The 21,534-nt window shown below is 32.5% G+C and overlaps 2 protein-coding genes across 2 annotated transcripts; both read right to left on the bottom strand.

Annotated features, from left to right (window-relative positions):
• Positions 1 to 3,070: 3,070 nt before the first annotated feature.
• LOC105166481 (oil body-associated protein 1A) lies at positions 3,071 to 4,370 on the bottom strand. Its single transcript, XM_011085852.3, has 3 exons — positions 4,163 to 4,370; positions 3,594 to 3,997; positions 3,071 to 3,498 (listed from the first exon to the last, which is right to left on the bottom strand). Exons 1-3 carry the CDS (start codon positions 4,297 to 4,299, stop codon positions 3,314 to 3,316), a joined length of 726 nt encoding a protein of 241 aa, XP_011084154.1. The 5' UTR covers positions 4,300 to 4,370; the 3' UTR covers positions 3,071 to 3,313.
• A 3,084-nt stretch (positions 4,371 to 7,454) lies between these two features.
• LOC105166482 (MACPF domain-containing protein At4g24290) lies at positions 7,455 to 18,225 on the bottom strand. Its single transcript, XM_011085854.3, has 8 exons — positions 18,118 to 18,225; positions 17,638 to 17,975; positions 12,472 to 12,710; positions 9,595 to 9,793; positions 9,410 to 9,487; positions 9,153 to 9,336; positions 8,862 to 9,028; positions 7,455 to 8,350 (listed from the first exon to the last, which is right to left on the bottom strand). Exons 2-8 carry the CDS (start codon positions 17,914 to 17,916, stop codon positions 7,637 to 7,639), a joined length of 1,860 nt encoding a protein of 619 aa, XP_011084156.1. The 5' UTR covers positions 17,917 to 17,975; positions 18,118 to 18,225; the 3' UTR covers positions 7,455 to 7,636.
• Between the last annotated feature and the right edge of the window lie 3,309 nt (positions 18,226 to 21,534).

Genomic DNA, 21,534 nt, shown 5'->3' with positions numbered 1-21,534 from the left:
TTGTAATTTGGTGTTGTAATTTTAAAATTTTGATGATTTTAATCACTTTTAGCTGAAAAACGCACGTGGCAGGCACATGATCTTTACCATTGGAAGTTTTTGGTCAGATTGGATCAAAATTGTCAAAATTACCGGATTAAATTAAAAAATTTAATTCGTGCAAGATCAAAATTGATACCTTTTTAAGTTACAGGTCGAAAATTGTAATTTTTTCCTAAACAATTCGTATTTATTGTAGAAAATTCTACTATCTTTACTCTTTTTATAGACAAAATAAATTAATAAACGTTTATAATTAAAATAATTAGAGCCTTAAACATATATATTTTCAAGCTCCACAAATAAACATGCCCCTAGCATGAGATTTGGCGTGTGTTTTGATTTAAAATGCACATGCTTTTTAGTCATCTTAGAGAAATAAATGAATAACTTTAAAAAATTAAATCCCTAAAAGTATAATTTTCAAGCAACGAACATAAATATGCCCCTGGCATAGGGTATGCTGCCGGTGGTACTGAACAAATAGATTAAAAAAACTCGTATTTTTTGCTGAAAATTTCCCTATTTTTGACTCTGCATAGAGAAAACAAATTAATAATATTGTTTAGGAAAAAAATTGGTCCATTAACTTGGCTTTCTTTCAATTTTAGTCCGCTAACTATGACAATTATCATACTTTGTACACAATACTTAAAAAATGCTTTAATTAGGTTCAATTTAGAGTTTTGGTGTAAATAATCCAACCAATTGAACAAAAAAAATGATGATGTGCCAATTAATTATTTATTTGTTTGGCGAAATGAGCCATGTCATTGTTTGATGTAGCTAATAAGTACATTGGACATTCTTCATAGTATAATTATATATAACTACATACAAATTATTTATTAATTAATATAAATTTTAAAAAGAAAAAATCCCTACCCTCCAACCACCCACCCTCTTCCTGGTTCACCTCCGCCGCCCCCAGCAGAGAGGGGGGACGACCCGTTGCCCAACGCCTAGTGGAGGGCAACTCGCTGTTGCTTAGAATCTAGGCGAGGATCAGCAGTCTCCCCCTTCTGTGGCTGGCCGGGGCGGGCGAGGGGTTGACAATTTTGATCGTGTACGAATTGATTTTCAAAATTTAATTTTATAATTTTAAAAATTAATGATTTTGGTCTTTTTTTACCAAAGAAACACATGTGTTGAGTACATAACTTTTAAATTTAGGGCTTTCTGATCAAATAAGACTAAAATTATAAAATTAAATTAAGAAATCAATTCGTACATGATAAAGATTGCCATCCACCTGAATTTTTCATGATGAAAATTGCAATTTTTCCTTGATTTTTTGTCGGGAGTAGAGTATCAAGTTTTTTATTGTCTTTTAATTCACTGCAACATTTTGTCTACTTTAAAAATTAAAACCAGCTTTCTTAAATTTTCAATAAATGTCAAACTGCACTCTTGAGCTAACACGGGGTATCTCTTATGAAGTATGTAAATTTGAGAAAAGTCTGATTTTTTTTATTTGATTCAAGATTGTACAGACTCACTATTTTTATTTACTTTTTTTAAATATTTATAATTTACATAACATTATATATTTTAAAAAGTATATAAAATGTCCGTTTATATATCATATATAACTTTTACTATTCCGATATTCTTATGACCTTTTATCTTATTTTTCTTGTGATCTACTTAATTTAAATATTAAAAGACTATAACTGACACCTTCCAAATGAAATTCATATAATAATTTATTTGGTATGCTTACAGTGAGGAAATCAAATTGCATTCCATTTTTTTTTTTACAAAAAAGTAAAAATGATGAATCATTATTAATTGAATAAACATCGATGTACATAGAAAAACAAAAGTACTCGCACGTGAACTAATTAGGGCAAATTATATAATATATTTTTCAGTTGTTGTCCTTATATTCTTGTGATGTGATACTTATTTTTTTAATATATTTTGTGACTTAATGTTTTTATAAAAAGGAAGAAAGTTGCAAGAAAATGGTTAAAGTGTGAAAAAAATAGCGCTGCCATGATAACCGTGAGGCCGTGGCAAGACAAAAACAGACTATAACTCGTCACCACGAGTTATTAGGTATGCGATGGGCAAATTTCCTAATTTGATGATTTTTATGCATCTTATTTCCTTGTAAATATTTTGAAAAGTTTGGTGGGTATAGAATTAAGAAGGAAATAAAAGACTTTAATGGTATGTGAGGAAAAACAATCTTTAGAATGAAGAATTCTAGAAAACACGACCAAGAAAATAAGAATACAAGTGGAGGAGCAAGATCCAATATTGAAGTGACAGACCGTTTACACCCAACTTTCTATGAATTCTTCTATATGTTTCTCTTTAATATTTGATCTAGATACGATAACTTAATTTAATTTTAGCTGAAGCCTAATTAAAACAATGTTGTAAATATCTTTATCAAATTAACTTGCAACTTTGTTTCAATATTTTTGCAAACTATTGTGCATATTTTTAATAATTATTTTTTACATAATCCATTACTTGATTCTCCATTATCTAAATAATTACAAATTAATCATAACTTCAATAATTATTTCTGAATATTTATATACTGTTTAATAATTATATACTACTTATTTAATGATTATATACTCTCATTAAGTAATGCACTTGTTAGTGATATATGCATAATTTTACAATCAGCAACCTGACATCCCCCCGGAGACTCAGCTCATCAAAACTTGTCCTTTACACGAATGAATTATTTTATTCAAATCATTTCTATTTCATTTGGTATCAAAATCTTTTCAGAAAATAATCTCCCTTTATAAAATCTTTTCTAACGAACATAGATACCTATTTTTAATTAATTGCAAAATTAAATTTCAAACTATTGTTTTTTCATTGACTACTTTTTTCCTGACCCCACCAGACATACCAAAGAGTAAATTGGGATTGAAAAATGGCCGACCCTTTTTGGCTAGTATAAGTTAAATCACGCTCACCCTCGTCCACTCCTTGCCAGGCTGCCGAGGATTGAGATCCCACATCTACCAAAATCTGAACGTGTTCACAAAAACCATACATATTTTTCCGAAACAAAAATCAATTTATTCCTTGTGTCTAATACGCACGGGTAATTTTTAATTTAGACATAAAAAGACACTTCTGGAGCATTTTATATATACAAACACACACATCAAACCCCTTGTAGATACAGCACGCCACAAAAAACCAGATAATGTACTAAGTCACATTTTCTGCAGGACTCCACTTCCACAAAATATAGATTAATTTGCTCTGTGTGAACTGCCTGCCGCCAAACGACGCTTCAAACAAATACTCTAGCAGCCGAGTGATCCACTCCCACTGGCTTGCACTCCACCTCTCTCAGCACCGTCTGCAGCCCTTGCCCGCCCCCGTTCGCCATCGGGTGTATCCCGTGTGCCGGGCCCGTCATGTATGCCCGATTCTCCCTCTCCTTCGCGAATGAAATGTTATAGCGCTTCTCAACATCTAAATCACAAACAGTTGCATTGGAGACGGTTCTCACATTTTTTCAGAAACAAGAATGGAGAAAAGGGTAATTTTTTTTATGAAAATATGTCTACCTTGAGAAAGATTCTCATAGAGCTGGCCGTCTCTGGTCATCGCCATCATCACTTGTGGTATTCCGAGTGGCAAACTGTCTCCTCTGTCCACCTGCCAGAAGTGGAAGACTTTGCCGTATGTCTTGGCGACCTTCTCCAGGTCCTGACGCTGAATGGGACCTGGAACACCGGGCATGAACAGCACACCGCTCTTCACTTCAAACTCATGGGAGTGCCAGAACCGCTTTTCCTCATCTGGTAATGTCAAGAACAGCTCTTCCGAGACTAGGTACTCGATTCCGATCAGACGGCCGTCGTCATCGGGCCTATCATAGATAAGACACTGCCGGAATTCTTCGTTTTGGTGTCCGCAGAAGTGGTGTGCCTCCACTTGTCTTGTCATATCGTGTCCATAGAAGTGGAATCTGAAACAAGAATCGTAAAAGATAACGACAACCGAAGCACAAAATATAAATTGAACTGCAAAGGGTCCGAGGTACATATTCCGAATTATGAAACATCGTCTAAAGTTCCTGTATCGGATAGATCTTACATCAGAAGGGAAAAATGTGAAATGAAGAGGCCCTTACGCGCAGAGGTGCTGATGGATCTTGTTGACAGGGCCAAAGCCTTGAATGGTGGCTGTGGCCTTCTCAAGAAGGGTTGTTGAAGTCTGAGTCGGCTCGCCAGGGATCTGTGGATGGGTTAAAACGTTAACTGCTTCCATTTTTGTCGACTGAGTTTTCCTCTCAGAATCTAGCTATAATGTTCGAGTGTGCACGTACAACTTGATCTCCATTACTTATATGGGAGTATATGTGGTACTGCTGCTGCATGCAGACTGACGCGTTGCAGGAGACGTGGCAATTTTGTTTCGAACGTGGCACAAGCCTTGTGAGAGAGCTGCTTTGACCATTTCGGAGTTGTTCTCTTCTGTCACCATATTATCACAAGAACATAATTTTCGGATCGAAAAAAGTTGTGTATTTAATTAGTAATTTTGACTCCCTCCCATAAAGAAAAAATAAGTACTCTACTCAGGTTCCAAATTTTAAAATTAATAAAATTTAGTTCGAATTAAGATTATGTACAGAATTTTCTATTGACATTTTGAAAATCAAATAAAAATTTATGTATATTGATGTGTAATGATATATGGCCATTTATATTGATGGGACATTATTTAAATATTAAAATTCTAAAAATAATATATAAAATTTTTAAGTTTTATAATTCCAGTAGAAAATTTAAATTATAATTAAAATACAAAAATTATATAGTAAATTCATTTTTCAAAATTAAATATCTATGTGACTAAATATGAATTAATTATAAAAAATGGAATTTCAAACCAAAAATTGTGATTGTGCAATTAAGGCAATTATACCAAAAAATAGTTGCAATTATACAATACAAAAATTACCCCCCACGCCTTCCTCATTTCTGGACGATGGAGTTGCCAGATTAAACAAATTTGGCGATCCCTATAGAAAAACACAGAATTTATAAAAAGATTTATGATGCCATTAATTGATTCTGTTCAATTAAAATTGATCTTATCAAATAAATTGAATTTCATCTAAATTTAATTAATCTCAATAATTAAATCTTAGAATTATGATCACGTAAGTTCTCGAATTTAAATGTGGCTTGAGTGCATGCCTCTTATTGACACAAATTCGCCACAGCCACAGATCACTGACAAAGTGTAAGGACATGATCAATGGCATGTAGCAGTTGTCGGGCTGTATTTCAACTTTGAAATTCAAGATCTTCATGAGACCAAAATACTTTCAAGACTTGAAGGTCATGCTATACTCACTTACCAACTTCCTCACTCCCGTAACTTGATAGGTAAGGGGACTTTTGATGTGGGCTATTTATTACAACGTATTAAAGACCTTCAAGACACCAAAATAGACCTTCACAAATTGGAAGGCATTACACAAGTATGTCAAGATCTTCCGGGGAGGTATTTTTTTGAAGACCTTATTGATGTGTCCATATTCACACTTAATTTGTTTAAGTACCCAAGGTATTCCCAAGACTTTCAACTTAGTGAAAACAAACAGTTGTCTTTTCCTGACAAAGTATCACCTTATCGCATGGGACCACAATCTGTCACTATTCAAAGCAGGACATGCACGGCCCACTACACACCATTGATCATGTTTTAGATTTAACATGTATGTGAATTCGTACAATCCATCGGCATTTATAAATATTGGCTCTCTCATATTTGGTACAACGTTTGCTCTCCTAACTATATACACTCTTTCTCTCATAAATCCTGAATTCAAGACTAATTTAAGTATTGGAGAACCATCATCAAAATCCTATCCGACTTGGCGTTAATGGTGTCTTGTTCTGCAGAATATACTTGTGGCCAATTGTTAAATGCCACGTAGCAGTTGTTGGCCATAAGAGGCATGTAATTTTCATATCTAAAATACAACATAATTATATACACTTTACAAACCCTAAAACTCCACTAAAATTACTCAAAACATTACTTTATAAAGCAAGATACTTTTCATGATTTAATTTGACTATACATACACTATTCAAAAAGTCTTTCACCGGCTCAAAATTAGACCTAAGAGTGTTATTGTGTCAAGGATAATTTTTCCGTTCAATCCCTTGCACAAAATCTCCACTACTATCCCCTCACATTGCCTTCGCAAATATTTTTATTTTGTATTTCAATCCAACAATACTAGATGAAATATTTGAACAAGATTTTCAAAAAATAAATGCAACAATGGTAATAGCTTCACCTCGTATATATAAGAAGTAAAAGGAAAAACACCAAATATTGACTAGCTTTTACATTCATCAATGTAATACTTCTTATCCAACATTATAATTCAATAATAATATTTTATTATAATTACACCCATTTAATTTTATGTATATTTATATTTATTCTCTTATAAGTTTAAAAATATTACTAGGATATTTTTATTGATAAATTGTTTGGGATGTCGAATGCGCAGTTAAATTTAAAATGTATGCATATTTTTGGCTGACCTAATCATTTTCATTCAAATTCTAATAAAATTGTACAATTACAAATATATCATTCTTAATGGGTCAAAGTTATCTTCATTATGTTACATGTAGCAGTCATAGTTTTTGATGATATCATAAAAATATAAGAGAATATCTTAACATTTTATATAAAGAATTAATGATGATATAACCCATTTTTTTTAGATTGACTATTGGAAGGGATCCGACTTATTTAGACGGTTAATTTCCCCTCTTAAAAAATACTAAATTATATTTTGTTAAAAATAGTTTTTAAATTACAATTGTACTCAAAACTCTCCATTTACACCTAACCATCTTCTATTAGAGTTTGGTAGAGAGATGCTGACGTAAAAAAAAAAATTAAAAAATTATATAAATTCTTAATTTATACATCATAAATATTATCATGCATATTTTTGTACTTATAAAGGGATAAATAATATATATATATATATATATATATATATATGGAGTGACGTCAACTTCACTACATTTTTTTGTATAAATACAAAAATATACATAAATACGTTAAATAAGAAATTTGTGCAATATTTTTTTACTAAAATCAATATTTTTTATTTAAATCCTAACAAAAAGAAGGTAGTTGTAAAAGTGAATTTTCAAATAGGATATAAAGATAATTTTAAAATTTATTAAGAAAAAAGTATAATCATACATTTTTAGAGGAAATCTAAGTGTAATTAACCTTTTTTTGGTTTGACCATTAGAAGGGAATAACTGTTCAGCCAAATTAGTAACAACAGAAATTATAAAATCAAGAGAATGATTTGATTAGTTCAAGTATCAAAATATGAAAGTGCAGAAATTTCTTCGTTGGAAAAAACAAACTAACTGCCGTAGAATGGAATTGACTAACTCAACCTCTCGTGGAGTGAGTTTAGATTCTGTACAAAGACATCAAATTTTTCCAACCATCACAATTTTTTCCATGTTTCTGGACAAAGAATGATATAGGACAAACCTCGAAATAAAAAAGGTTGCAAGAATTTGTTATTATGTACATATCAACATTATGCCTCTTGTGAATAATCTAATAAAGCAAATTTGACTTGCAGACCAATTTTCCTACCTTCAACCACCAATTTAGCCGCTGTCACCAACCAATGACCTGGATTGTCATATGGACCGCGTGCCACCTCAGTGGCATCAACATATTTAAGCATCTTCATAGAGCGAACCGGAACAGGTGGGCCGTCTGGGTATACACCAGAGTTTAAAGTTGCAGGGGGCTGCTTTGCTGCATCAGCCACGGTTCGCTGGGTGAACGTGAAAGTTGTGCTCAGGTTAGTTAGGAAGCTTGACTTCCGAGAAGCTTCAGGCGCGGAAGCCCATTCTGTCTTTCGTATAGTACAGTTAGGAATATGGGTATAAAGCAGACGGAGATGAAGAACTTTCCTCGGCCATTTTCCCTTGATTACAAGCTGTGCACCAGTTACAATGAAAACACCAGAAGATTCTCCTTGCACCCAGCTGGGATCATGCTTAACTACTGATGAGCACACATTTGAGTATCTCTTCCATCTTACTGGTTCTAAGAACTGGTCACAGGATTCATAATCATCTGAACCTCGCCACTGCGGCTTGTGTATAGTTGGATTAGTTGAAGTAAGTGTCATAATATTTGGAAGACTTGACAGATGCTGTACATGTATGGCCAACCGATTGCTTTTCTTCCCTTCCAAATACAGACGGAGACCAATGACTGGTTTTTGATCACTTGTAACCTAGCATTGGGCCAGATGGTAAGTTTTAATCCAACACATCCAGTCAAAAATATGCATATCAACAAAGTTTTAAAGATCACCTACATCACAAAATCATTTTCACAAAATGAGTCTCAATGACAAGGTGCAGCACCAGTGGGGCACGATTATGCAAAGTCTCTCCGGTTTAGGAGAAACAAAATTGGCATGATTCTCATATGAAATCACTGGAAGTCTAGTTGATGGTTTTAAGAAATAAATAAAATCCAATGAATTTAATAAGATTTTTGTATCAAAATTTCATGTCATCAAATCAAGTGATCATTTATGAAAGAATGCCCAAACACATTGGCCACTAGAAACCACAATGACCTTGGTTCTAGCAACATCTCTCCCAACAAGAATGAAATAATTGAGCAGGGAACTACTCATAAATGAACACTTAATAGAGTAGCAACTGATGCTACAATCAAATTTGATGCATGGGACATGCATGTTAAATTGCTTTAGATTGCATAAAGAGATTGCACACCTGAGTGGAGCTGACATAAATCTTTGGACCCAAGCAGCTAAACTGCAAGAAAGGGAAAGATGCCTTCCTTCTTTGATGTCTGAGGGGCAACTCACAGAACAAAGGAGCCCACTGCCTCGGAACTTGAAATTCCAAAAAGTATGGCAAATCCTCTAAAGTGGGTTTGTCTGAAAGTAGAAACATTTAAATTAGTACTAAAAGAAAGAGGGTAAAGATATAGTTAATTCAAACACGTGTTAGCTTAAAAGGGAAAATATATATTATTCAGGTCAGAGAATATGAAATACATACATCTTAGATACAAGTTAATGGCATGACTAAGATAGCCACTCCCTGGAATTCCATTCAGTAGAGAGGTAATCGGTACAAACTTGAAAAGTATGGCTTCTGGGTTAGCTGCCATGGTTTGGAGCCACCTCGAATGACTTTGGGCAAACACATCTCCTCCTCTTTTTGACCAAATAAGCGTGAGTCCCTAAACAAATTACAACATAAGTCAACTAACTCAATTTGTTTAAATATATGAAGAACGACGTGAGGCAGCTTACATCCTTGCTTGATGTTTCTGTGATGCTGGTGAACTGCATTGTATGTGCCTGCAGCATACGACTAAATACCTCCGGAACCTGCACAATCCCAGAAATTACTATAACTTGGATATAAAATACAGTTACCCAAAAAGACTTAAAGTATGCATGCACATCAAAGATAAACTCCATATGTCTGTACATACTTTCTTTTTGTTATCTTTTGTCGTTCTCTCCAATATAGGACTGTTAGTGTCAGAGAACAGACAATCTCCAAGCTCCTCCAAATAACCCTTCAGTTCAGCTGGTGGAATTGGAGAAGAGGGCCTCTGTTTAACACAAAGCAAATCCTGGCCTCCAACTGCCATTCCCACAACTATATGTGTTCCATATGTCTGGATAAATCTGGTTATGCAGCCAATTTCACATTAGTCAAAAATAGACTTTTGCACACACAGGTTGCTACAGTGCAAATAACCTTTTAAATGGGAGAGTGAACTTAAAAGAATTAACAGTAAAAATCTCAACACGGAGGTATCACGAACCGAAGCAAAATAAAAAAAAAAATTATAAATATGGACTTGCCAATGGTTTAAACCTAATAAAATCTGTAAGTTTGGAAAGAATTATATTTATTTAGAAAAAGGTAAATTACTACCATGTAGAGTTCACTGCACTGCAGTGATGGGATTGGGGTGTTCAATGTAGAACAGGTTTCTAGCTCTATATGACACAAATGAAAACTTAATGAGGTGCTTTTGGTTGCTAGGTTAGGTGCACAGATTGATAAGACATGATGGGGTGATTACACCATTACAATACATTATTCAACACAGATTTTCTTTTTCATTGTTTTTTTGGCGCTCTCTCTTATCCCTGTTTACACCCTCTCTTTTTCAACTTCCAGGGCCATCCTCAACCTATTCCTAACCCAATTCTAGCTATCTGCGTGAGTGCACAAACTTGTGTCCAAATCCATTCTTCTTTAGTAACCCAGGATAATCTTCGATCTGCTTGATAGGAGTATGATGTCATTTGGTAAGTGGAGATATGAGAAATTTGAGCAATGCTTAAAATAGAAATGGTATGTTAGAGTCTGATTTAAAGTGTTAAAACCAAGAGACTGAATTTCTGGCATTTGAAAGTCATTATAAGTTAGTTAAATCAAAATTTCTCTAAATTGCTGCGACTGAAGGAGCATTCCTGCTTGACAGCAGTTGTAAAGATTGGTGTCCGCCATTGCTGGTGTATAACAGAAGCCTACGCTTCCGTGGCTGCTTGCTTTGTGTAATAATGTCCTGGTGCTATGACATGATTCAGTTGTATGTGTGTGTTTTGAACACTGCGGTATACAGGGTCTGGTTCTGGTACCAGTGGTCCAGTGTGGCATGGCAGTTGAGAAGACAAAAGTGTAAATCTTTCAAAAGGTTTTGGAATTTATTATGCACTCATTATAACCATAACTAGTGTTAGGTAGTCAGGTTGAACTTTATCAATCTTTAAATGGTATGATTTAAATATAGCACTATGTTTCCTTTCAATCTCAAGATCTTCTGTGGAATGCAGGCAGTTGTATGCCTCCTATCATAATCTTTTGAATAGTATGAATATTTAAATTTAAATCAATCTCACAGAAAAATAGACTTCAGGGCTTTCCAACCATATTTCATGGGCATATAGGGGATTTCATAGGATGAAATTATTATTGTTTAAAGTTCATCATTATGCATAACTACGAATTTGTGACATTTTTTTCTAATTCGTGCGAAACTCTTGATGTGGTTTCACTTTTTTGTGAAGACAAAAATGTCCATCATAAAGACTATTAATCATTAAATTAAATTTATATGATACCTAATTGTAGTAGGAAACAATGAAGAACTCATATAATTTAAAACAACGAAGAAAAAGAATAAAGTATTTTTGTAGAATCAAATAGTGTTGTAGAGAATCTATTTGCATGCATTAAAGAAGACGAACAAAGATCACTAAATAAATTATGCATTTGAATTCAGTGACAAACAATTATTCTATTCTCTTAACTTTATAATTATATCTTTAAAACAGCTTTTCTTTTCTTTTTCTTTCTGGGGACTCGATTCTAGAAATAAATGCGATGATTTAAGAGGTACTGTAAAATCAAAATTACAAGTTAACCATTTAAGACAATCTCAAAAACAAGGCGTCTAACATAGCAAATAAATAAACTATATTGAATCAGATATGTGGGTAATCCCAAGTCTCAATGAATATGCCTAAGGATATATGCAGAACTAGTAATTAAAAGAATAATATTGAAAAGAATTAACACGAAGGAGCATACTGTTTCTTCTACTGTATTTACGCACATAAATATATATACACTAAGAATGAACAAAAATGCAATCTTTGCTATTTGAAAAGTTAAACCAAATATAATAATTTGGCGAATTTACTTATTCACCATAAGATGAATGGGATTTTCTCAAGAATCAACTAAAACTATTACAATATAGTGGTAATAAATTTATTAACCTATTTGTTTACTCATAATCTTCTATTATAAGCATTAAAATGTTTTGCGACTTTGAATTATATAATCATTCGTATTGGTAAGTTTAATATTTATAATTTAAAAGAAAGACTTTCAGTACATGTTTGTAGAGACTTTACTATGTCATATAAGCTATAATTACCCTATTGCTAGAACAGAGATGACTGAACTTGTTCAACACCTCCACAACCCCATAAGAGGGAATAGGGAAAGACAAGGAAGTTAAATTAGATTTGGTTAGCTGTAGTGTCATTTCAAGAATTACATTTGCTATGAAATATTCAGAACAAACATCAGCACAAATAGCCTACTAAATTCCTAAATATCTTCATTTAGAGTTTGGCATGTGAGTCAGAAGTAGAAAAAGATCAGATTAAAGGATATTATACCAATTCTAATTTTCCATAAGTAACCAAACAACCGGAGATTCCAATTTGTTGTCATGCTTACTTGATTTTATTTATATTTCATGTTGGCAAAAATATTTCACACAATTGAATCTAAACCCTTTCATGTTAAACACGAAGAAGAATGCCAACTTAAAGATTACCTGGAAAGTGATGCCGGATCCCAGCGAGATGGAACAGACTTCTTAACATGGTCATGGAGTACTAATGGTGATGTAGTAAGGTGTAAATAGTAAAGTGAGATGAAATAGCCATCAAAAGCTAAATATTTGGCATCCGCTGCATCATTTAGCCAGGCTCCACTCAAATCAAAAATAGCATTAAGATACCCAGAAGGAACTTTTCCTTGTATTGATGATTTCTGATTAAGCAGCTCTGACATCTGACATAGATTTATTTTTATTTTAGTACAAAAAGACTTCATATAGCTTCCAAGCACAAGAAATAAGTATACAGTTCTTTCTCATTTAGGTTTTCTATTTTTCCTTTCTTTTAATGTTATTGCAAGGTGCTACACAGGTGAATTCATCATTAAACCTATCAATCTAAAAGTGCGATCAATACATGCGTGCTTGTTTCATTGTCAAAAGACATATATCTCCTCGTTTAAAATAGTTAAGAAAAAGGACCAATTAAATGACAGCCAATCATAGACCAAAAACTTGAAATCCTTCACCAACAATTTATCTAATTAAAAAGATGATCACTAGAATAACAAATCACATCTAAAGTATGTTGTGAAGTTTTTGAATTATGTGGCTTCATCAAACAAAATAGTTCTAACTGATAAAAATAGTATTACTCTCATAGTATTTTTTTGAAAACCTCCTAAAATCTTTTACATAGAAAACACCCCAAAAAAATCATGCAAAAAAAACTCATCTGACGAACTTCAATCGAAACATTCAACAAAGTAACTTTACATTAACATGTTTAAGCATTTCTGATTTTTGGATTGAATTACCCTTGCACTTCTTAACAGTAGAAATAAATTAATCAATTTGGTAGAATTACTTTTAGATTGTTAATTGGATAAATTGTATAATGTTAAATTTTGGATTATGCTATGTTAAATGTAAAATATTTAGATTTGTATGAATGTGACAGCAAAATGCTAATGAACTAAAAAAATATTTTTGAGAAGATACAAAATCTGGATAAAAAAATTAGAAGTAAAAGTCATACCTATTGCAATTTATTAAACAAAATGCAAAGAAAAATATAATATGTCATTCAACAAAATTTCTAGGCACTTTCTTAAGAAAGAATTTGGACCACGGAATTTCAAATAACTCTAATATTAGGAAGGCTTTCAGAATCATCACAATGATAGGAAAAATAATTTTGTAGGAGCTAAAAGATTTGAAATCATAATAACTCGAGCATCCAAAACCTAATGGAGTTGTTAACATAAATTTTTGATCCCTTAGTTTCAAATCCTTCGATTTAAATAAATCATATAATATATTTTAAAATGATGGTGGACTCTAAAACCAACTATATATGGGGTAACCTGGAGCTGGACTAACGACAAATAAAAGGACTTTTGTTAATTAAGCAACAGGTTGGAGTGCCAATTCTATAAGTTCATGAGTAATAAAATCAGAATGAGCTAATATATTCAAATTTAGACATATGGCACAACAAAGTGGATACCAAGAAAATTGGAAGAGAACACTAATATTATTAAACTAATTCTTGCTCTAAGAAGTCTTAAATGGAGAATATCTCCTAATTGACTTGGTTGTGCAATCAGTTTCAAAATTTCATACATAGCTATTCTTATAGGTCAAATATATTTACTACAGTATCATGAAAGAATAACAACCAAACAAAAAGCAAGTTTGAATTGTGAGGACAATATATACTATTTAATAACATTCCACCTTTTACAAATTTATTGCTTTCATTTCCTTTCTGAAACATACATATGAGAATTAGTGAGCTAAAATTTAAGGATTTATTTGCACACACTTGTACCAACTTATAGTGCTTTGCAGTTCATCTTTTTTTCAGGTTTTAAGTTTTGACAAAGGTATTAATTCTAGTACTATTAAGCAAATGATCCAAAAAAAACTTGTGCTGAAGAACCTAAAAACCCCAGACTAATATTTACAAAAATATTGATCATTTCAAAGAAATTAATGGAGAGTCACCTCTTAAATTATAAACATAAAAAAGAATGAGAAATCAAATTTCAAATTTTGAAATTCTCTTCACTAATACACAATTAATTTGACCATTATAAGGTATTTATAGAGTTCTATAAAGAATAAGAGACAAAAAAATTGTAGTTCATAGCAATCTTTAACAATGTAGATTTGATTAATTTAGATAAAAAAGAATTAAAATGAATACTATAATATAAAAGAAACTTTAAACAGCTAATTATATCCTAATTTTAATATTACAAAAGAAAGCATACTAATTGAGGGGTGGACAAAAACCTCTTTCTAAAATTTATAAATTTTCCAACTGAGTAAGAAATCAAACTGAAGTTTACACCAAAATTGACTAAAAGAATTAAAGACTATAAACTAATTTTCGGTATATACAGCAATCACATAATTTTGGAAATATTAATCAAGGTCTTCTTTTAAATATATAATACTAAAAATAGCATGACACCAAGACCAAAATTATTAAGTTCAATAACAGATTAATAGAATATATCATCATAGAACCTGTGGCAAATAATGTACTTGAAAGGGAACTACTTATGATTTTTCTTAAACATATCATTTTGCTTTATATTGAAGATCTTTGTTGAAATTTAACTCCTGCATTCATTTTGAATATCATCTATGAATTTGCCAATATTTTCAGCGTATAGAACAGATATATCTCATATGCAACGAAAAGGCATTAAAAGTTACAATTTGGTGTCTCCCCATTACTTTCTTTTTTGGTTAATCTGGACTTTTTATGCCATATAAAATAATTTGGACTTGAAGATTCATGTTACTTGTTATTTTTTTTTCAAAATATACAAGTAATCCTTTGAAAGTAATATCTTTTTCCTTGAATATAAAGATATGGATGCACGGATTGTGATGATTCTAATTGTGAGGTATAACATCTAAAACCCATATCGATATTATAGGGTACTTATGTGGGTTATATATGATTTTGGAACCTCGCACTTGCAATACCTAACTTCTAAAGTAATGTTCCCTAAAAATCATATTGATTGATATAATTGTTAAGCCTCCCAATTTTGATCATGCATGCCAGTGTTATTGTGACCATTGGTGCTCGTCCAAGGCATAGTTATGAAGGACGCGCCATGGCACATGGTGCAAATGGCGTAAGTGCAGCGCCATGGGTCTATATAGCTTTAGGCTTTCCCACTTCCAAATTATAGCTACTTTTAGTTCAGTTGAAGGCCGCAATAACGCTTACATAAACGGGTCACTATTTTCCAATTTCTCAACTTCTTGCTGAATGTATTTTAATTTGTGTTTCTTAGGAAGCCCTCAAGTTACAATGCAGTTTTTCTCACTTGAAGTGTATTATTATCTCTAAAATTCTGAATTGATAATCACCAATTTCTCTTGAAAAATGATGATAATGTCATACAATCCTCCTTTGTCTTCAAGATAATCAATTAAGCCATCGTGCCAAATCGGCAGCAACTAGGCAGAGAAACTAGAATAGGCCAAGATATGTTCCCAGCTCTACATGTAACCTGTAGAAACACCATTCTTATGTTATTTGACACTGTTGACATGACTACAAAAGTGACATCCTAGAATATTACCATAGCCTTCACTGATGCCCAACTCCACTCTGTATAACATAGGTCAGCCAATACGATGGTGTCTTAGCTTTTTAAGGTCTTAAGAAGTGATGTTGGTTCTAATTCTTCTCTTTTTTTCCATTCACCTCTCAAGACATTGGCCTCATCTACATAACAGGAATTGCATCTCTCTTTCGCCTCTCAATGTTTACTCTCTTCTATATATTACTTCAAAATTTTAAAAGCTACCCATCCACCAGACTACCAGAGAGCCATTCAGGTCATCACAAGTACTAGCTCTGTTATTCAACTGAGAAAAAATTCAAAATTTGGCCCCTGATGTTTCCAATTTCCACAAGCCATACTTCTCTTGATGTCAAACACAAGCAGAAATTCAGAAAATAATGTGCATGTGAAAGCAGAACAAGTCTTAAAGCTGAGAACGCATTATGAATTAAGACGTTTCAGTTCTGTTAAAAACTAGAACAAACCATCAACAAAAGATAAACTGCATTCACATATTTTCAATTACTGAAATCAAGAGGTCAGTAAGCCATTATACATGCTAGTCTCTAGAATTTTTAACGACAGTAAATCAATTGGTAGCATAATATAATTACTATAGTAGAATAGTGAAATGAGAAAATTACTTTTGGTATATATGGCTGCATCACTCTTAGTGTCATAACACAACTACTGAAGCACAACATAACTTGGACGCAGTTTGGTACATGGCATGTTAAGAGAAGTCACACAACCATGTTCCTTAAACAAATGTAAATGTAATACCAAGAAGACTAGATAGTGAAAGGCATCAAAGAAAGCAACTTGCTGAAGCACAGCTATGGTACAAACTATAAGGAACAACCAAGGTGTATAGTACTTCACCTCTATGGTTATGGACTCAAAGGGATCAATAGAAGTTGTACAAGGCACAACATAAAACACACTGTTTCAAACTTCATATTATTTCACCTTGTTTTCAGTCTCAAAAAGTTAAATGCCAAAAACTACATTGTTGCATTGTACTTGATGCTTCACTTTTCCGTACAAAGTATAGTTCCATTCAACCATAACAGGACTGTCATCTTCTAATACCTCAGTGCATCAAAAACACTACCTTTATGATTGAAAGTTGTAACACAAGCTGTCCAAAACAAAGTTACAGCCTTCAGTTCACTAAGTACAATTCAGTCAAAAGAAATCAATTTTTTTCTTCTTTTCCTTGGAGCTTTCTGGACTCCCATCTTATCCTATGTTACTTAGAGTCAACAAAAGCTATTCCTTCCTCCATGTCTTCCTCTTAAAGTACTAAAATTTACCTCAAACACCAAGCGAAACACATCTCCAACATTTACTACAAGGAGAATTGGAGTGAGGAAACTCATTTTACAGCACCACTTCCAACACCTTACTCTTTCAAACATAAATCTAACTTGCGTATACAAGTTTCCAGAAAAAAAAAAAAAAAAAGAAAGAAGAAGAAGAATAAACAAAAAGAAAGAAAGAAGAAGAAGAATAAACAAAAAGAAAGAAGGAAAATGACAAAAAAGAGATCAAAATAACAGACCTGATTGAATTGGAGTACATCGGACTTGAACCGAATATGGTCCCCCTTATCAACGCGAATGCATTCCGGGACACTAGGAATCATGACGCCTCCTGGAACAACAACATCCCGCTTCCGTTGCCCATCCAAAACAACCAACCTCCCGCCGTTGGGGCATCTTTTGACGAACTTAAGCCTGAAATCGCTGGCGAGATCAAACCCCTGACCCAACGCCTCAGTGGCCCGCACCTCAATAGGCCTCTTCTCATAATCTTGTTGAGTCTGCAAGGAGTGGAACATAGCTGCCGATCCGGGTGGTTGGAGAGTTGGTACGGAGAAGAAAGAGGAAATTCCGTCGCCTAGAAAGACGCAGAGTGGGGTTTTAAATGAGAAGTGTGGGGTTTGATCATTGATGCCTTGAAATGTAATGAAATGAAAGGAAAGTGATATGAAGGGGCAAATGGGGATAAAAATACAAATACAAATGCTTTGACTCTTGACCGGAAATGTCGTCTGCTGCGTTCCGCCCGCCTAAGCCTAAGCCTAAGCCTGCCCGCCTTCCTTCTTTCGCCACTTCGACTTTTCAGTTCAACACTCTATCAACAGCGACATAATTCACCTTCCAACTTGTTCTTGTTTCCGGAAAATTTATATTTTAGGAATGATTACCATCACTTTTCTCGAGGTTGATTTAATTATACGAAAATTTTTAATAATTCTCAAACTAGTAAAATTTACATGTAATTACATCAAATCTCATGAGTGAAAAGTTATATTTCATGAGTTAACTTTTTTATAAGTTTGATTTGATTATTTTCAAACTCGATCACATTATATTATGTAATTTTAGTATAAATTGTTAATTTTATTAAATTACTTACAGAAATAGTCTTTGTGAAAGTTTTAATAAAGCTTGTGCTCGTTGAATAATATTCAAATTGATTATCCTTTTAATAGAACCCAAATTGTTCTCATCGCTTAGTGTCAGAGCCGCAAGAACCTCTCACAATGTAGGACCATTAATCTTTGCAATGTTATTTATAAAATAGCATCCAAGGCCATTGCAAAAAGACTTAAACCAATACTTGACCATCTTATATCACCTAATCAGTCGGCTTTCGTTCTAGGTCAATTCATATCTGACAATGTCCTTTTAGTTTTTCCTACGAACAAGATATAGGGGGGAAAAAGGCCACACTGCCATTAAACTTGACGTTAATAAGGCGTATGACAGAGTTGGATGGTGTTTTCTAGAAATGATGCTAGTTAAACTTGGTTTCGTGTCTCGTTTCATTTCTCTTATTATGTCTTGTGTCAAGTGTGTGTCTTATTCGTTTCTACTTAATGGTTGTGAGTTTGATTCCCTTATTTCCATGAGGGGACTCTGTCATGGATATTCTCTCCGCCTTTATCTTTTTCTTATCTGCACGGAAGCTTTTGACGTGTTACAGAATGCATAGCAGTAAGGCCGCATTCAAGGCATATCGATCTGTCAGAGGGCCCCCAGCATTACACACTTGTTATTCGCTGACGATACTCAAATATATTGTGAAGCTACCACAAGCGCAGTGTGGTGCATCAAAGACATATTAGGTAAGTATGCACAAGCGTCATGAGAAAGTGTTATTTTGAACAAATCGTCTATGGTACTTAGCAAGAATGTGGAGCCTGCGTTCAAAGCCTTTTTGTTGGACATTCTGGGCATCGACGGTAACTTGGCCTGCCTTCGATTGTTGGATGATCTCAGAGAGGAGTTTCGCCTATATCCGAAGCTGGGTTTGCAAGAGGCCAACTGTGTGGCCATTCAATTTTTTCATTTCCTGAAGCTCAATTATTTAATTTGTCTGATGATGATTTTAGTTAATGAATGAATTCGCTTTCTCTCTAAGAAAAACAAAGAAGAATATATTTGTCCAAATAGATGGTTACATGCTATTGAAAAATAAAAATTAATAAAATAATTCAAAGATAAAAAAAAATGACGGACCAAACAAATCAATGACATCATATTGATACTCTTCAATTATGAAAAAAATATATAGAGATAATTGATCTAAATTTATAAAATAAAATAAATTTAAAACTCACTAAAGAAATATGATATTTCACCACAGTTAATTACTATAGTAACAAATAATCATGACTAATAAAAAATAACCACGACTCCACAGGAATCATCACCGGTTATTTCTGCAAACGATGCCAATTGGTCGTGACTAACGTCCATGGCAAATACTGATTATTTATGATAAATTTAAGCTTCACATCAATTTTATTTGACCATGATTAACATATAGTAATGGTTTCCAATAATTTTTAGATCGTCATCACTTATGATATAATTAAAAATCATTTTATTTTTGTAGTATATAAGTGCATGAATAAAAAAACTTATAAGATTAAACTAATTAAAAATATAAAAATTATTTGAGGTTACTTGGATCTTTACTATAAAAAACAAAACTTAATTATTTAAAAAATTGAATCTTAATAAATAATATACACAGATATAAACGACAATAATCACAACTAATATAAGTTTCATTATTCGTGTCCATTATTCCTACTTCCTATAAAAAACGATACTCCTCTTTGACCGTACCTTCCGACATGCATATATGGGTTGAATTAGTTGTCAAAGCTACCAAAGTAGTTAAATGTCAAAACACGATTTAAACCTTCAAACTTTTATTCCTCTTCTTCCTTTTTTGGGTTGATTTGAAAGTGTCATTTGGTATCAAAGAACTGAAATGCTTAAACATTTATTAGGTTTGTTTCTGATTGAATAACTTATTTTTGTTTTCTATTTTTTTTTTCTTTTCCCTCTCCTATACGATGAATCAGGTATTTATACTAATACAATATTATACTAATTAAGGTAGATAGGGGTAAAGTACTATTTTGTCCCTCATCTACCCCTATTACATGACTAAGATTAATTGACCGAGACCATTTCAGTAATTTCTTACATCCGAGTCAACCTTTCATTTTTCTTTTGATTCTTTTTTCTTTTTCAACACTTTTTTTTTCGAGAGCGTCAACTTTTCCTTTTCTTTGTTGATTTTTTCCTCTGTCAGTTTCGTACTTTCGTTGAATGAGAGGAAAGAAAAAGTGAAAATCGGAGGGAACAAAATAATCTATTTTATTTAAGTTATTTGACGGAATTGAAAGGAAAGTAACATTTAAATAAGTTCAAGTGTTTTTTGAAAAGATGGAATAAATTGTAAAGGAATAATTTATGTGATTTTACCAAATAATCCTTTTACCATCATTTTATACAGAAAATAATTAAATTAATAGTAAAATGAGTTTAAATTATTCAAAATTTTAAAATTAAACCTGAAAACTTACTCATGATATATATATATATATAAATAATAATGGAATTTTTTTTCGATGCCAATATCATATTGTTTTAAAGTATAATAATGTCTATATGCAATATATATAATAAAATAAAAAGAGTAAATCATACTTTGTCATTAAACTTTGCATGTTTTTATACTTTGGCAACTAAACTTTTTTTTTTTGTCAACTTACCATCTCAATTTTCTAAATATGCACTTTATCATATATAGCCCGATTTTTTGCCGAAAACACATCACATGCTGTGCATATGTCAAAAATATTACATCACATGACCCATAAATATCACATGTGCACTGCATTTATTTTGTTTTTTATTTTTTGACAAAACTTGTGGAAAAATAGTTATAAATTGTAAAGTGCAAAATTTCGTAAAGTTGAGATGATAAGTTGACACAAAAAAAGTTTAGATGCCAAAGAGTAAAAACAATCATAGTTCGAATGACAAAATATAATTAATCCAAAAAAAAATAAAATAGATACTTTTTAATATTTTTAGTCTTATATATTTAAATTTTTGCCTAATATCGAAAAAATACGAGTTTCAACGAT

The sequence above is a fragment of the Sesamum indicum genome, linkage group LG7 (genome assembly GCF_026168435.1).
Source record: "Sesamum indicum cultivar Baizhima isolate 11 linkage group LG7, ASM2616843v1, whole genome shotgun sequence".
In the NCBI taxonomy this organism is placed as follows: domain Eukaryota; kingdom Viridiplantae; phylum Streptophyta; class Magnoliopsida; order Lamiales; family Pedaliaceae; genus Sesamum; species Sesamum indicum.
The sequence above is the reverse complement of the archived record's forward strand: the minus strand, read 5'-3'. Positions and strand labels throughout refer to the sequence as shown.

Bases quoted from the DNA above. Each gene is read 5' to 3' on its own strand.
- LOC105166481 (XM_011085852.3), bottom strand. From the start codon at position 4,299: ATGGAAGCAGTTAACGTTTTAACCCATCCACAGATCCCTGGCGAGCCG. The intron at 3,998-4,162 runs GTAAGGGCCTCT...TTCTTGTTTCAG, and splicing joins ATCCATCAGCACCTCTGCGC to ATTCCACTTCTATGGACACG. The intron at 3,499-3,593 runs GTAGACATATTT...TTTGTGATTTAG, and splicing joins CTATGAGAATCTTTCTCAAG to ATGTTGAGAAGCGCTATAAC.
- LOC105166482 (XM_011085854.3), bottom strand. From the start codon at position 17,916: ATGTTCCACTCCTTGCAGACTCAACAAGATTATGAGAAGAGGCCTATT. The intron at 9,488-9,594 runs GTATGTACAGAC...GGGATTGTGCAG, and splicing joins CAAAAGATAACAAAAAGAAA to GTTCCGGAGGTATTTAGTCG. The intron at 9,337-9,409 runs GTAAGCTGCCTC...TAATTTGTTTAG, and splicing joins CAGAAACATCAAGCAAGGAT to GGACTCACGCTTATTTGGTC.